This window comes from Mixophyes fleayi, chromosome 5, assembly GCF_038048845.1.
Source record: "Mixophyes fleayi isolate aMixFle1 chromosome 5, aMixFle1.hap1, whole genome shotgun sequence".
NCBI classification, from domain to species: domain Eukaryota; kingdom Metazoa; phylum Chordata; class Amphibia; order Anura; family Limnodynastidae; genus Mixophyes; species Mixophyes fleayi.
Window position 1 is genome coordinate 33,364,341 of NC_134406.1, and position 18,578 is coordinate 33,382,918.

The 18,578-nt window shown below is 38.9% G+C and overlaps 1 protein-coding gene across 1 annotated transcript in view; it reads right to left on the minus strand.

Annotated features, from left to right (window-relative positions):
- LOC142158224 (protein nucleotidyltransferase YdiU-like) overlaps positions 1-18,578 on the minus strand; it is a 39,126-nt gene that overhangs the window by 20,027 nt on the left and 521 nt on the right. The window contains exons 2-11 of the mRNA XM_075211981.1: positions 15,375-15,658; positions 13,331-13,449; positions 12,553-12,681; positions 10,613-10,677; positions 8,998-9,054; positions 8,032-8,130; positions 7,750-7,817; positions 2,781-2,868; positions 1,024-1,093; positions 480-552 (exon numbers count right to left, since the gene is read on the minus strand). Coding sequence (XP_075068082.1) covers positions 480-552; positions 1,024-1,093; positions 2,781-2,868; positions 7,750-7,817; positions 8,032-8,130; positions 8,998-9,054; positions 10,613-10,677; positions 12,553-12,681; positions 13,331-13,449; positions 15,375-15,582 — 976 coding nt within the window. The 5' untranslated portion in view covers positions 15,583-15,658. The remainder of the gene's footprint in view (positions 1-479; positions 553-1,023; positions 1,094-2,780; positions 2,869-7,749; positions 7,818-8,031; positions 8,131-8,997; positions 9,055-10,612; positions 10,678-12,552; positions 12,682-13,330; positions 13,450-15,374; positions 15,659-18,578) is intronic.

Below are 18,578 nucleotides of genomic sequence, written 5' to 3' on the forward strand. Positions count from 1 at the left end.
TCGTCTGATTTACACTAGATGCTGGTAAGGTGGCTATGTGATGCCCGGTCTGACCAAGGCAGGAGAGTTTGAATTAGTTGCTGTGGGAGAATTGAGTAAGATCTTTTAAAAAAAACAAATGTTCTTACAAAGAGGCTGATTTTCAGCTGCATACCGAATACTTTTACAAAAGATTCAACCAAATTCTCACTGAATCTGAGCTTTAACTTGAATATTAAAATTAATCAGATGAGGCCTAAATTATAAATCATATTGATAATGTTACCTACTGGAAGTGAACCTAAAATCACAAGAAAATCAGAATTCAGATTCAGATGGCCGACTGTAAAGGATTTGGATGAATCTGAATCTTGCTAAAACATGTATCAATTCTCGATTTGATATGTCGCCCAATTATATTTTTATCATATCAGAAATATTTTAACTTCAATGTGTCTTAACACTAAAATATTGCTGTAGAAGATTGAATATAAACTTACCATGTGCGAATCCTACGGACTTCCATCGTGCAATCATCTCTGCAGTCTGAGACACCACCTTAGAGAAGAACACCTGCAATGATATTCACATTGCAGATAAAGGACACTAATACTTACACACATAAGGTAATCCAGGTAGACATACACAATAACCTATTTAACTTATTCAAGCTTTTGCCTCAACACATTTATCCACTTTTAGACAACCCCCATTTAAAATAACATTTCCTCTCATACAGCAAATAGCATGGGGAGGCTGGACAGGAATCCACCATTACTGGAAGCCGGGGATAGACTGCGCAGTAGCCTGGGACAAGCAGCATAATACAAACCAACCATACCTCTGCAACTGAGCTCTGTTATTGAGCTATGGGCGGATTGATTCCTAAAGTGAAAGTGCAGAAAGCTGAGAAAGGTACTGACTTAAGGGGGATAAGTTGCCAAGGTGCCCCTGTTTGCTATATGGGGAAATGTTAAGCAGGGGTTCATTAATACACAATACATATGGATTTCAGGTTGGAATAAGTCATTCTTTAGAACTCACCAATACTTTGTCAGGATCTGTTGTGCTAATAGATGGAAAGTGTTCCTTAATTATAAAGTCAACTAATTTCCTGCAAACGAGAATATGTAATGTATTACTAATAAAGAATTCTTGTGGGTCTTTCTTTTCTTTACACTAGTTGCAAAATAAAGATCAATTGTAATAGTCATTCAAACAATTAGCATCACATTTCAGATATATCTATCTATCTATCTATCTAGCGGGGGCGCTTCCATAATGCATTAACTTCATTAATTGGTTAAAATAACACATAATATTGGACGTACCAGAGATCTTTCAAGTATGAGCATGTAAAATACAAGTACTTATAGACAATGAAAAGCAATCCTCACGTTTAATACACCTCAGATCCCCTACGCGTTTTGTTTTTAAACAACTTTGTCAACTCCTGTCTATGTGACACATGTCTATGTGGCCACACCCACAGACATGTGTTTATGTGGGTGTGGCCACATAATGAGGGTGTGTGTGGCCACACCCCAGAGGTGTGCCTAATGCTATTGAAGCGCTAGGCTTCCATGTTCTCTCTTCCCAGTGTGCACAGCATCCGTTCAGTGCTGCTCTGCCATGCAGAGCAGCAGTAAACAGAGAATACTTTGGAATGGCGGGACAGAGGCTTCAAATAGGTCTGTCCTGCCTAACTCAGGACTTTGGTAGGTATGTGTCTCCTTCTCCTGCTGCACACAAGCGTGTTGCTACTGAGCAGAGGCTGCACAATGCAAGCAGCAGAGTCTGACATAACCCCACTCCCCAAGAACTTCCTAGCTGTGTAGTAGTAGTAGTATATGCATTAATAATTCATGCATAATAAGGTCAGTGAAATGAGATGGATCTCTATAATAATGATAAAAGGAGTACTAGTAAGAGGAGAAAGTCAAGCATATGCATTTATAAGTAAAACACAGAAATAATGAAGGTCTATAAAAAAGGAAAATAAACACATTTTTCTGCTGTCTTTTGTGATACATCCTCTTTAAGAGTCATTAATAGTCTGCATTAAGACAACGGCTAAGAACCAAACACTAAGGGCCTGATTCATGTGTGGACACAACTTGCATTTAAAAAACGAGCACGGAACACGAGCGTAGCTCTGACTGTATTCAAATCCAAGCAGATCGCAATATACGGTTCAATTTCTGGGTGTTAGTACGCCCTGCATAAACTTTGCATGTCTTATGTTAACAGGCAGAACACAGTGTATATGTGTAATATAAAGTCCCATCAGTAGACTAGTAGAGGATAGTGTACAGTATCTCAATGCAGACTGTGTTCTCCAGACTCTTTGCTGGTTATGCCCTGGCAATTCTGTTTTGGCTCACAGAGACACACTATCATCATTATCATCATCGTCATCATTTATTTATATAGCGCCAACATATTCCGTAGTGCTTTACAATTGGGGACAAACACAGTAAACTAATAAACAAACTGGGTAAAACAAACAAAGAGGTGAGAAGGCCCTGCTCGCAAGCTTACAATCTATGGGATAGACTATCTCCTTCATCTCCTGGTTACCTACACTTCCAATATAAAAGTGATGTACTCCAAACTGGGCATCTTTCGAATAGGAAAAACAAAGCTTTGCCTTTGCCTTGCTAGTGCAATACTGCACAATGAAGGTGGACTTTCCATTTTTTTGTGCTTTGTGTCTCATATTTAAAGCTTCAGAAACATTGTTTGATCATTTATTATAATTGAAACAATGGCTGGTAATATACTTAAGAATATCTCCTTACCGTAGCAAGTAAAATTCGCCAGAATTAGTCAAAACTTCAAGTGAACCAATTCTAAACCATGATTTTGCAACTCGTAAAATCACTGCTCCTATATAAAAAGGAAATATACATCATGTTTTTGGTTACTGACTTAGAGGCGTTCAGTCATAATCCCACAGACGGTAGCTTCGCCCCATTGGCTCCTCAGCCAAGCACATACACCAAATGTCTGAACCTGCGGTTCCTCTCGTACTGAGCAGGATTACTATGGCGACAACACATCATCAGTAGGGTAAAAACCCTTCATTTTTATTCAACGTCCTTTATTTATATAAAAGAAACAATCAAATATATAAACATTGGAGCAAATAGATTAGCTTGTGGTTGGTGTCATGTTCAAATGTAAATAGACACAGAAATTAACAATGATATCCCAATGCTAGTAAGTCATAATGTAAGTTACAGTTAAGAAAACTAAAGAGTTCCAAAATCCTCTGACCTTAGGACATAGTCAAAGAAGGTAAAGGAGTTCACCTGATGCTGCCAAGCATTTATAACTTAGAAGACTAGGGTGGAAATTGTGCAGCCTTTTGGTAGTGAAGTAGGACCTATGCAGTATATATAGTTGCATCTTATACTTTAGTTACAGAAAAGAGCATTTAGGGGGATTGTAGGGCTTTTCCTCAGTCTTCATTATCAAGAGAGGCTACATCACTGACCACTGGGAGCAAGATTACTGCATGAACTATGTTTAAAAGCAGTGTTTTGCGGACGTTGATTATAAAACCTTTTTTGGAGGATTACATTTGTTCCAAGTATTTCAGCCCATGTGGCCAATGCTAGTGTTCCAGGATCAGTCAAAATTCAGACACTCTTGAGGTACGACAGAATTCTGTGCACTCAATAAAACTGTCTCTGTAGCAAAGGATGCTGACCCTCTATAAAACCTTTAAAGCCTGCATCACTATGGGGCATCTCGCCACCTCCGTGGAGTGTGCCACAGGCCCCAAGACCAGAAACCCAATGGTCTCACACATATAATGGGCAGCACAGTGGCTTAGTAGTTAGCACTTCTGCCTCAAAGCACTGGGGTCATGAGTTCGATTCCCGGCTATGGCCCTATCTGTGTTGAGTTTGAATGTTTTCCTTGTGTTTGCGTGGGTTTCCTCTGGGTGCTCTGGTTTCCTCCCACACTCCAAAAACATACTAATAGGTTAATTGGCTGCTATTAAAATTGACCTTAGTCTCTCTCAGTCCACGTGTGTATGTTAGGATATTTAGACTGTAAGCTCCAACGGAGCAGGAACTGATGTGAGCGAGTTCTCTGTACAGCGCTGTGGAATTAGTGGCGCTAAATAAAGAGCTGATGATGATACCCATTGCCTCACAACGCCCTTCTACAGGGCCATATGATTTAACTGTAATGAATAGCAGTATATGATTTTGTTGCTAATAAATGGAGTGAAATTTAGATGTATGAACTCCTTAAGGTCTCTTCAAGTGTGTATTCCAATGTACATGATGCAACAAAATAAGGTCTGAGTATGATTCAAATCTGAAGGACGTCCATTAATGAGGGATCCTGGTTGGCTAGATTAATGAGCATGTCATCCACATACAGCCCAATTGTCTCTACAAGATCACCTTTGCTCACACTGTGATGGCACGTATATGGGTGGCTAATAAAGTTATGGCGATAGCATATGATAGTGGGGAGAACAGACAACCCATATCTAACATGTCTAATTCAAAGCATTCTCATAGGCCTTGGAGACTGTGGTTGAATAAATAGCAGAAAAATGTCCCCAGGGCTTACGCCACACTGACATCTTCTGATACTATGGACGTAATGACAGGTGGAGACTAACTAGCCTTGCCGAGTATGCCAGAATTCATTACAGGCTGTCACCAAAACCTTTCTGCTTATAAAGAAGATTTTATGGTTGGAATGTTCAAACAGAATATTCACATATACTCTGTGTTGTATATCCACAGTTCTGTATTGAGTGGGGTGTGCTTTAGGAAATATCTTGCTTCAGCAACTGTGATTTCAGCTTCAATTATTACTCGGAAATACATCCCAGGCCTACAGGAAGATGTTTTTGTCTCAAAGGAGAGTTAACCAAAAGGCAAATTAAGTTTTCTTTGTATTGGGGGATCCGTTACTCAGGCATATATAGATTATAACTCGAGAGCGATCCAAAACATACCAAGCCAGCTATGTGGCTTTTAAATCTAAGGGGAACAGGCATGAAATAATCACCACCATGTCCAACTGTCGCGCACTCTACTAAATAGGAGAAGGATGGACTGTTAGTGTGCTTAAGATGTCATTCATAATGTATAAAACATCAACAAAACACTTAATCAAAAATAACACTAGTTTCAGTGAGACTCAACATCACTTTTGTATTAACCTTGTATAATGTTAAAAAAAAAACATATAAAAATCAGATAAACATATATTTGGTACCACCTCACTTCACCCCGCACAACACTAACAATAAGAAAGCCCCAATGGGAGTAGAAGAAACAATATAACTACCACCTCCACCATAATATGTCAGTCTCCAAAGGAGTTAAGCAATCCACATTTGAAATAATTCTCATATAGTAAAACATCCAGAATAGATATTCTTAATACAAGTAATCAAGATGAATAATTAACGGACATCTAGGAGACAAAACACCACAAATGGACACACACACTTCACAATAAATCAAAACTTTTTTAGTATCTTCAAATAAAAATCAGGTACCAATAAAATCAGGATCATTACATATCTCCACTGGTCTCATATGTTATCCCACTATAGTCAGGCAAAATCAGATAATTAGGAATATATATTGTAAATGTTTCAAACTATTTGCTTTATCACACTTTTAAATTAACCACACAACCCGCACAAACACTATAACTTTTATGTTTATAACATTTCCTACCACTCATCTTACATAATATCCCAAATAGACCCACTAGTGGTGTCACTATTAAGTTTTTAACATTTGTATCACATAATAAATTTTATATTTTGTTCATATTTTAGCATTAAAAAACAATTCTTTCATTTAGTCCCATTACACCACTATCCTTCCCCATGAACCATTATTGTATATCTTACCACTCAAAACTGCTCTAAGACTACTTCTGCTCCGGATCTCGAGCCTGAATCAGTGCTGGTGGATTAGATTTGAGGACCGTCTGACGCTCGGTGTAGATGTAGGTAACAGTGGCAAGAGGAAAACCTTTACAGCAGAAAATTACCCTCTTTGAGGGACTTGCATACCAATGTTATTCACCCTAACACACAACATCCAGGCTCTCCATCTCATGAAGATAAAGATAAGGTGACCATGATTCACCTATTGTTACTAATGATAATTAAGGGCGGTACATAAATATGATTTCTGCTATGGCAATGATTGATTCTGGTGCTGGGGCCAATCTTATGAAGTTTATAAGAGACAGTCCCATCCTTTACAGGTCCAAACCATCGCCTTTGATACTGGAAACTGGACGGTTCACCTCTGAATTGACGAAGATCTGTCATCAATAAATAATCTGTTGCAGGAAGACTCAGCGTTCTAGCTGCAAGTCTAACTCAGCTCCTTAAGCTCCGTTTCTAGTGTTTCCTGAATATCCAGATCCTAAAACTCTGATATCTGAGACTTAGCGATACTGTCTCACCCATGTGTTACTGACTCATGTGATCATTCTGTCCTATTTCCTTTACCTATGGGTAGTCTAGTGTGATGTCTTCCTATCCCCTTCCTGTGCTAAAATTTATACTCGGATGACAGCAGCCAAGCTCCCTACGTATGAACTGGATTGAAGTAAGATATACTTTTTATTTGTAAGTAAGGGTTGGGACATGAAAAATAATCAAATAGAGAGACAATGGGTTTGAGTGGTAGATGGCTAGATGGCCTTGTATAGGTAATAGCATTACAAGAACTAAGTGGAGTTCTGCAAACAGAATACTATTATAAATTAATTACTTTAGCCTCAATTAGACAAATGTAATAGGAAAATTATGTTGACAATTATTTAATATTTTGCTGCATTACAGACAATTAGTACCAATAAAAGTGAGTTTTGAGATTTGAGAAAGTGTGAGTTATATGAGATTTATCACGCTACTCTACGTTTCTAACCTTTCATCGCTGTTTTAAATGTCCAAAGACGGATGTAGGTATTGTTAAATTCACTAAAGTGCTGGCTTCCTAAAAACACATGAATATTACTGTAATACGTATCAGTCGCCTACACAAAGTGGAGGCAGCCATTTTTGGGGGGGCTAAACCATTATTCCTGAGAATGGTGTACATCAATTTGCTAGTTACTAGTGACACCTATGAGGCAATTTGTTGCTCTCTACATTTGGACTTAACCACAACAGATTAATGCCATTGTTCGGCACAAGCGCAGGGTAACAGGATCAATCTCCAATTTAGCGACACATGTAGCTGACCAAACTATATGAGATCTGGTTGTATGACCCCACTGGCTGAATAGATGGATAACTTCAACCATAAATGGAACTTGTCAGTGCAGTCAGAAGATGACAACACACACAGATCGGGAGCCGTCAGCTTCAGATCACATTTACCAACATGTCCGATAATGATCAATCAGATTGTTATCAGGCATCGTGGATGTTTTAATGCCACACGTGCTTCAATATAGAGCAAAATGCCCAATATTGGCTGCAATATTACAGCATGAGTGGCCAGCATATTGCTTCAGTAACACTCGTTCATAGTGAATTGAAAGGTTGTATACTCATGAATAATGGATTAACACAAATAATGGATGCCTCCACTGTGCGCAAGTGACAGGTTCATTTTAAGTCACATATTAATTAAAATGAAAAGACCCGTGTCATTAGGAGATGTACAACATAAAGCAGGCAAGTGGGATGTTAATCTCATTAATTTATACTATTAGCTCTTGCTAGATCTCAGTAAAGGCACTGATCACAGTACTTACCTCTTTCTTTCTTAACATTCCCATTATAGAACTGATCTCTCCAGACCGCATCATTGCTCACAACAAGACTGTTTTATAAAACAAAACAAAATACATTTTAATTTAATTTTCTATAGCCAAGCCTACAAGTTACTAAAATGTGAAAATCTTATTTAAAGCTGTAACCTTAACGTATGATCATTTTATTTATTTATTTAGTAAAATAATTATTTCATTCAACAAAGTAACACAAATAATGACTCTATTTTAAAACAAGGCTACATATAGTTTCTCTCTATGTACCTAGCGGCTCTGCTGGTGGGAATCCCCAGGTAATGCATGGCCTCACTACACAGGAATTCTCGTACAGAGGACCTTAGCACAGCTCTTCCATCACCGTTCCTGGGAACCAGACAACATAACAAATATTATTCCAAAGGTGAACATTTATGACCTTAGGAGGAAGATGCACCCAATTAGTTTGCAGCGGCAGAACCACACACTGGTCTAAAGACTGAAGATATTGATTCACTAGCACCATTTTTTAAGCGGTCATGCTTAGCTGGTCCCCTAATCCACACTGTAACCTCCTTTCAGATCCAATAAAAGCCTTTGCCAAAAGCCCATAAAAATAATCCTGCTTTGTTATACCTAGTTTAAAGATTGGCTTGTGTACTTGAGTCCCATGTGATAGCAACATACTTTATACCCAGCTGATAATGTTTTACACACACTTGCCCGCTCTCCCGGGATGTCCAGGAGACTCATGAATTCCGAGTAGGTCTCCCGGACTCCCGGGAGAGCAGGCCACTCTCCCACATCCTGTCCAAGTGGGCAGGATTGGAGCTTCCATGCCGCGATTCACTGTGAATCGTGTCATTTTGGCCCTGTCCCCCACCGCAGAATGACACTTTTGGCTCTTTACGTAACGATGGCACGATTCGCGCTGCCCGCCCCCTTCTGGGATCTCCAGGAGGAGAGGTGTAAGACCTGACAATAAAGCAGGAAGGAGCTGGGGGCCACAGGTGAAGGGTTGGAGGGCCGCAGGCAGCCCTAGGGCCGACCTGTTGCTTATCACTGCTACAAGTTTTTGATGATGTCTTACAAAATTAACTTGCACTGTTCTAAGCACAACAGAAAGACAATGACTATCCCAGAGCTGCTACACTGTGTATTTGTTACTATTTCATTTTGAACTATGCTATTTTATCTGCTTAATACACATCCTGAAAAGTCTGAAAACCTTGTCTATAATACATTCTGTATTACCTTGAATATGGTGTTTTTCCCGAGCCTTTTAACTGAAGTTCCCATCTCTCTCCGTACCTAGAGGAATTATTTTAAATAGCATCAAGTGGAGCAAATACAACAGACATATTTTACCTCCCCTGGTGCCCCACCTCACAGCGGTAACATGCTGGTATGTGCTGATGCTTTAGCCAACAATGCTTTCCTGGTATGCAATGTATTACACTTGCAAATTCCTTGGTAATAAAATAAAGGCTTTGATAAGTAAATAAACATGGTATAAACATAGTACAGTGTCCCCAGGGCTCTGCAAATCCTAGGAGCCAGCTATCCAATGTACCTAAAGAATGACTGGTACCTAACCTTTGGCAGTCATTTCTATTGAGGTCCACTGTCTCTGCCTCCTAATTTGACTGCCTGACTCCATTATTTAGACCACCCCTGATATATTCCTTTCTCAAAGTTCTGAGAATATTAGGAGTCACTGAGGGCTCCTCACATGGGACACTGTTGAGTTTAGCAAATGACCCTCTATAGGTCTCATTTATAAATCTTAAAAAAAATGCACCCATTTAATTTTGCGTAAATGTGACTATTTATCTGCTGTGTCCACACATAGGGGCACACATACATTGGTCAGCTACTACCGCTGGAAATGTGCATGGTGGAAAGATTAAAAATGGCACTTCAAAGTCCACCCTATCATCGTGTTAGGACCACCCAATCACTTATTATTATTATCATTTATTTATAAAGCGTCACTAATTCCGCAGCGCTGTACAGAGAACTCAGACCAGTCCCTGCCCCATTGAGGCCTACAGTCTAAATTCCCTAACACACACACAGACTAGGGTCAATTTGATAGCAGCCAATTAACCTACTAGTATGTTTTTGGAGTGTAGGAGGAAACCGGAGCACCCGGAGGAAACCCACGCAAAGACGGGGAGAACATACAAACTCCTCACAAATAAGGTCATGGTCGGGAATCGAACTGCTGTAAGGCAGAAGTGCTAACCACTTAGCCACCGTGCTGCCCACTTAGTTCCACTTTTCATTTTGTCTCCTAAAATATTGCTGTGAAGCATCATTTATATCTTCAATTAATCATGAGAGCGCAAGGACATGGGGATTCCCTTTATGTGTTACTACAATTCTAATCAATGTTTGTACTACATTTGCTGAAATATGTGTTTGCCTGAAAGGTGCAATGCGTGGATGAAGGAATGGTCTCCGCCACCTCTGAGAACATATAAAGTCCCTCTACATGGAGAAAAAGGCATTGGGGACCCAGGTAACAATGGAACACATTGGCAACTGCAATGTTTCTCCACTGCTTAAATCTCATTTACTCCTCCTGCAAGAAATGCCTGATCCTCCCAGCTTCTCCTGCAAGAAGATGCAGATTTTGCACCCCCTACAGACTCTGACCTGTTGATGTTCAGATCGATTCCCCTCCTGTAAAAATGGGCCCAATCACACAAAAACTGGCACATGTCACAAAACTTCATTTGCGCTGCGGTCTGTAATAATGTACTTTCGGAAATAAACTCTACTGTGTTTAAATAAAAAAAGAAGCCTTTTCTAAAGCATTTTCTGACATATATCTGATTGAACGTGAGATACATTTGTAAATTACCTGTTAACATAAGTGGAAATTAAATGTGCTCTGCCATCCCCCAGCTGGCCGGCCCAAACACCAAACTAATGGGAAACAGAGTGAAGATGAACGATTTAACACGGTAAGCAACCATTCCGATAGAAACATCTAAAGATTACATACCTATACGCAGAACTGTTTTTGTTTACCAAAACACGGGTATTAAGGAATGTAAGATTAGGAAGAATAAAGATACCAGAAAATAGTGATATTTTGAGTGACATTCTTGTAGCAATATTATATTAAATAAAGAATGCTGTTCTGAAGATGATATGTAGCATACTGGGACTTGTAGTCCACAGCCAAGAGGGAGCCACAGGTTGCCAACCAATGTATTATACTATAATCACTCAGCAAATGTGGAAGCATGGCAGCTCCATACATTGCAGATGAATATCCATTTTTACTATAAGGGCTAATACAGATGAATGTTTGCTAGAATTTGCTTATTCCATATTCTATGTGGAAGCTGCTCTCACAATGGTGCAGTCATTGGGAAGTTTGATCACATTACCCGCTCTTCTCTGCTGTTTATAAGGGAGGCAGTGTAACATCAGAGGCGTACAGGCACCGAGATCAAAAACCCCAATGACTGCACTATTTTCAGCGAGGTTTGGTTTCGTCCTGTTCAATTTGGAACTTGTGTTGAGCTAATTCTGTGTATGCTCGCCTAGAAGAGCCTTAATGCTTACCTTGTCTGACCAATTATCAGTTAACAGATAACATCATATTGTGAAATAAACACATTTAAAGTTCCACAAACTCTAATGATCACTATAAATTTAAATCGATTCAATAAAATTTTTAAACGATCATTTCTGCAGTGTCTCAGCATGTGGTCAAATGACGCAGGATCTCCCCATGTTGTGAATTCCACCAAAAGCATTAAGTAGAAACCCAGGCAGTATAAAATATTATATTGCAGGTACAACATTGTGGCTGTACATCTCAGAGGAAGGAAATGTCTTAATAAAAAAAGGGGAAACACTTGTATTGAGTTACAAGCCCATTTAGGAGCTAGTACAATATACGTGTGCAGGTTACTGATTCATTAAGGAACTTAGGCAAGAAATTTCTTACTTAAGTCTCCTGGACAAAACCATGTTAAAATGAAAGGGGTGAAAATTAGTTTTCTATTTTGCACATAAGTTAAATACTAACTGTTTTTTCATGTAGCACACAAATACGTGATAGCTTATTTGTACACTGAAATTTAAAGTTGATATTTGTGTGCTACATGAAAAAAACAGACAGTATTTAACTTATGTGCAAAATAGAAAACAGGTGGGATATCTGTAAGATATATGTTGTTTGCCTCCATTGTGACATGGCCACTCCTCCATTGTGGTATGACCACGCCCCTATCCCGCTGCCGGAGGAGAGACAAATGTTGGGAGGTATGCGCCTATTCTGTCTAGAACTTCCAATTGGGAATGCTGGCACGTATGAACAAGTAGCAACAGTGTGACTACATGTAGTAAAGCAGAGCTGCCCATAATGGTGAAGTTTGATTGACCAATTTGGTTGATTTAGACCAATTTGGACCAACTGTGTGCTTGAAAAATAAAAAAAATGACTGCCAATATGGATAAACATTTGATTCAGTCCAATCAGACGTGAACTGGATCTGGAGGAAAATCAGGTTAGCCAAGCAATCTGGTAATGTGTGCAGTCGTTGACCAATGTACAAATTGGGCCACAAAGGATGCAGATGACTGATCTGAGTGCCAATTGGTTGTGTCACACACATATATGCCGCCAAACTACACATAGATCCAGTCACTTGAGCCAGATCTGTCCATGTATGGCACCTTTTTCACAAAGCTCTATAGACTCTGATCCTCTCTGTATCTGAAGATCCTTCTTTAGACATTCCTATAACTACGATGTATTGATGAATACATAAAACCTATATTTACCTGGTGGCCTCCATATCTGTGCGCTAGAGGAACAAATCCTGAAATCAATTTACTACCGCTAACAAACTGGAGAAAATCATTTGTGTTTACAACAGAGGTGTCAAGATCCAGCAGATTCTCCAAAACATCCTGTAAAAAAAATAAGAATGCAACATTTATTTTATTATTGCACTAAAACGTTTTCAGGCAATTCCCCAGCCCAGTTAAACAATACGTGAGGCATAGTTGTGAACCAAAAGTCAAGATTACTGGTTAATTTATCAAATTCCTAATACACTTTGTATATTAATATATTTATATTAATATTCTGTGGGGGGTAGTCACTAAATTACCACTGTCAGAAAATATAGTTTACTTCAAGGTCAAAACTAAATATGCTCTTACCTCTGGAAGGCAATTCCATACCTCCCAAATGTCCTAATTTTGGTTGGACATCCCGATTTGTGGGCTGCAAAAGGGGTGGGGCTTAAGAAAAGTGGGGTTTTAGCCAAATTTGTACATTTTGTCCAGGATTCATGTTTCTAAATGTTGGGAGGTATGCAGAGGTAAGTTCATGTAAACTGGAATTTCCAGGTGCATAAGTAATTCCGCTATGTACTGTAATTCACCATCGCTAAACCTATGGGAAAACACCAGGAACACTAACCTCTATAACAGTATATCAACACACTAAAAAGTGACAAATGTGTTTTCTTGCCATCACAAAGACCGCATACTTTAGTTCAGTTATGCAGTGGCTCAATCCTTTAATTTAATGTATTATATTAAGGTGGCTTACCTCAGAGACAGAGACAAGTTGTACATCAGACGTAAATGGTGTTGGGTAGACATGAGAGAAGATACAGTCTTTCACTCTTCTTACATAATTTGCTCTGATTGGGTCAATGGCCAATTCAGCTGAAAGTTTAAAAAGAAAAAAAAAAGAAAATTCTTAGAATGAGAGATAAAAGTTTAGTAAGCTAAATGTTTTTCTGTTCTTTCAAACATTATTATTCTATACTATATTATCACACAATTAAAGTGAATTGCCTGTATCCAGTGACTGAAAAAATATTGACTGGCACAACACATGCCTAATAATGTCAGCAATGAAAGGCCAACCAATGAAACACTCAAACCCAGCCCCAGATCCACCCAAATACATCTATTTATAACCCTACACGTCTTATTTTGGTGAGGCTACACCTCTTTTGAGGTCCGCGAATTGGGACCTTGTTGTTGAAATCTGGACAGTTGGGAAGCATGATACCAGTGGTGGAACTATCATGGGTGCAGGGTAGCTGGACGCTACGGAGCCCATAGGTGAGGGCCTTCAATGCCGGGTCACCCTCCTAATCCAAGTTCCCCGCTCCCTGGCTGACGCTGACGCACCTTCCCGAGGCCCCTTTTGACCGACACATGTGCCGAACCACGCATGCTCAGTAGACCCGCCTCACTCTGCTCTTTTGTGCGGGGGGGCCCAGGAGGCTGGAGCATCATCGCCTGGCCCCTATCCCTATCCCTGGTTAGTTCCCTTTATTACAGTAGAAAATACATAATCATAGTTAAATCTCTCTGTAATAGCAAATTGTCAACATACAACTTTCATTCATATATAGTATATTAACATGTTAGATGTATATAATTTTTTTCACAGATTGATGCTTCATACCATATTTGGTCTGGTGAATGCTATAATACTCTGGTCTTCCTGCAAATGTTATAATGAACTAATTGACTACAGAATGGCCTAGCCCTTTTAGGACTATAAGGCTCTGACTGACTACTGGATGGTAGGTCAAGGATGAAAAAAGTCCCCTATTAATAAAACATAATATGATGAGAAACTAAATGATCTGTGTGGAATAATTTATGTTATATGGTTACAAAGCATATATAGAAAAATGAAAATAAACACCTACTTATAAACAGGCCATGATTTCCCTGTACGCATTAAGGGCTTGTTCACACATATTCTCTGAGAAAATGGCAAAAAAAATAATGAAAGATAAAGTTCTTCTGATGCGTTTTAGTTCTTTGTGTTTAACATGTTTTCCATGAGCTTGTCATGTGTTGCGCTTTTAGTAACATAATATATTGTGCCGGCAGAGCACGTTATCGCATGAATAATTAGGGGTATTATTTGCCGTGCTGATGGGTGTACTGCAATTTATATTCCACTGAAGAACTTTCATTTTCTACCAGCTCACATCTGATCCCTTCCTATATTTTTAATCTTGCTCCTTCTAGTTGCATTTTGGGAGAGAAATGCATTTCTGTTACACTTTTACCAATGTAAAACACAGTTTCAAACACACGAAGGTGCCATAATAAACACAGTCCAAGGGGTAAATTGGGTATCAAGCTGCAGGTTTGAAAAAGTAAAGAAGCCTATAGCAACCAATCAGATTCTAGCTATCATTTATTTAGTACATTCTACAAAATAACAGCTAGAATCTGATTGGTTGCTATAGGTAACATCTCCACTCCTTCAAAGCCTCATACATTTACCCCCAGATGTCCCCACACTCATGATTAGATTGTTTATCGTGATGTTTACACTTTTGCACACTGCGCCTCTTCAGATTCTTCCACCTTATTGCACAACTAGTTTGCGGAGGTCTCTCTATTGATAATATGATACAAAAAGCTTCAACGAAAAAACTGGTCATGCTCATTTGTATGAACTGTGTCATGCCTGATACCTAGGAGACTACAAGCCAAGTTTTGCTCCCACCTGCATAGCAAAAGATGTTGCTTTCACCAAGGTGAAGAGCCTCTTAGCAAAACATTTCAATTAATTCAAGTTCATTAATAAGTAAATAAGATAAATGTCAGTATACCTAGAACATCATCCAGTGAGGCAGTCCATAAATTCATAGAAGACACTTTCACCTTCCTTTCACAAGAGTCACTTTGATTCAATGTGTGAAGTAAACATGTATGTTTGTTGTTCTCTGTGTCCAGCGGATTGTTAGGTTTCCAGGTCAGGCAATATGTTCCACACGCTGCCCACAGGCAGATCAGAGCAACGCTTCTGCTCTGCGTCATGTTGACCCCTTTCCATTTACTCAATATTTGCTTTTCACATCAATTGTTCATAAAGAATTCAACCAATTTTGCAAATCTGGCAAAAAAGTTTCATATGTTATACCATTTATATATATATATATAATTAGAAGTGCCACTTGTATTCAGACATTTGTTGTAAAGTGACAGAAAATGTGTTTAATGGAGAAGTACTATCTGTTTTAATAGAACTATTTTGGCTCCCAACATCCATTTGTAAATAATGATCTCTATAATACTTTAGAAATATTCACTTATTGAAATATGAGGCTTTGGCCTTTACAGCTGCAGATTTTAACACTGCCAACTACACAAAACTATTTCTCGCACACTATATGCTGGATGTAAATTTCATTATTTGTTCTTACTCAATGGGCCTGATTCATTAAGGAACTTAAATTAAGAAGTTTCTTATTTAAGTCTCCTGGACAAAACCATGTTACAATGCAAGGGGTGCAAATTATCATTCTGTTTTGCACATAAGTTAAATACTGACTGTTTTTTCATGTAACACACAAATACCTGATAGCTTATTTGTACACTGAAATTTAAAGTTGATATTTGTGTGCTACATGAAAAAACAGGCAGTATTTAACTATTAAGGAACTTAAATAAGAAACTTCTTAATTTAAGTTCCTTAATGATTCAGGCCCAATGTGTTCTAATGTTTACCACTTATTAAAGGGGTATATAAAGAATGTAATATATTATGATAATGCCCAGTGATCAGGGGCAAGCTGGGTTGGGGGGCAGCTGCCCCCTGGGCTGGTCCCATAGTGGGCTACCTTGGGATAGGTCACTGGGCAACCTGCATTTTTTTCCATTAATATAGGCTGCTGAGTTGAGTCTTGCCCCCGGAGCTAAAATTTGCCAGTCCTCCCCTGCCAGTCATCATGTCATTTGGGGGGTTACAGAGTATTGTGTCTCTACAGTGTAGACTAAACAATGCGTGCGTGTGAACACCTCCATGGCAATCTGTCAACATATTGTCAACAATGTTATGTGCTCCAGGTAGCCAATAACCCACAACTAATGCTTTATGGTAGTTAATCACAATCACATTTTTGATAGACTTGTTTAGGTGTATTAATGTCATAAATGTCTATATAAAAAAAACTAAAGGAACATTAAAAACAAGTTGTTGCAAATAAATCAACAATTAATAATATTCACAAATATATATGTAAATATTGCAGGTATTTTGTAAAACTATTATTATATTTGCAAGAAACAAAATGTTGATCCAATGACCACATAACTTTAGTTCTAAAAATTCATGAAATGCATTTCTTTATGGAAACTGTAACTTTCTGTACAATGCTATTTATGCTTAAGAAGCCCACATAAGGCAATTTTGCTGACCAGTTTTAAATCTAAATAACCTGAACTTGCTACAGTAGGGCACACATCTATTGTGCGCAGATCAAACTCTAACTCATACTTGCCAACTCTCCCGGAATACCCGGGACACTCCCGAAATCCGGGTAGGTCTCCCAGACTCCCAGGAGAGCAGGCAATTCTCCCGCATCCTACCTACATCCTAGTGAAGTGGGCAGGATGGGAGCCTCAATGACGCGATTCGCGGGGAACGCGTCATTTTAGTCCTGTCCCCCACAACACAATGTTGATTCCGTCACGGAGCCAGTGCCAAAATGACGTGATTTCACGGGCCCCACCCTCCCACCACGTTCCCTATCCAGCATCTCCGGGAGTTCCACATATCAAAGCTGGCAATTATCATCTAACCAGATATGGTATCAATCAGGCCGAGTGGAAAATCCTCTTCTCCAGTGACTGCACTGTGCAACCAACTAAACTATTAGATCTTTGACAATTTAGCCAAAGAAACAGTTAGTGCGAATCTAACAGATATCAGTGTGTGTGACTAGCTTTAGGCTGCGTACACACTACAGTGTTTTCAGACGATTATCGGGACAATCAAACGATTTGTTTCTCTGTCGCTGGTAAAATCGTTAAACATGTCGCATCAGGAGAAACTTTATATAGTGTGTACCCAGCCTATGTACTGCCTGTAAGCATTATAACTGCCCATTGTTCATTGCCCTGGGCTGCATTCAAACAAAAGTGAATGCAGTGTGAAAAAATACACTCTATTAGTACTCACTGTACTTATTTTAAATCCAGATGGATCAAAGATAGGTCAAGCTGTGTTCAGGGTCTGCCCGAACGTTGAGGCTGGTACAATGAGGAGGTTATAGTAATCTATCAATCACTGTTCTGAGCAATGTTTATACAGTCAAATCAAATAATGGTACAAATAAGTGTGTGAATGTTACAAAAATGCTTTTCCATATTGTATAAACTTAAGGCAATTTTAGCTTCAATGCACCAAAATGATATGTTTTGTTGAGGGTATTAGGGGACGAAGAAGAAAAGGGGGAAATGCAACTATTTTATACTAACATCATCATTAATTTTTATATCTGCCCTCGAGGGGACGCAGACGCAATGTTTAAAAAGAAGAGGTGGATGTGACATTATGACACCATATATACGTCATCAAGTGGTTGGGCATGACGACGCATATGACATCAACGCGACCCTACAGTGTGGCGATGACACAAGAGCACTTTATTTTCCCAATATTCCAGCAGGAAACTATGACTTATACCAGACTAATTATATATATATATATATATATATATATAGTAACATATAATATATATGTAGCTTGTTTAGATTGCTATAAAGCTGTTAATGTGGTTGTTCCAGACAAAGAAACTTGAAGCTTTCATCAAGGGCAAGGCAGGTATAAAAGAAAAATCTGGAGATAGAAATAGATTAGCGTGCAATTGAGATATGAGGAATATATGTCATGCTATGTACGATCCTCTTATTTCATTGTTTGCATTGCACACTTGCCAACGTTTTAAAATGATTCCCAGGGACACTTTGCGGCAGAGCCTGAGAATCTAAACACTTCAAGTCAAAAGCTATCTCAGCAGACCTTGCAGCGC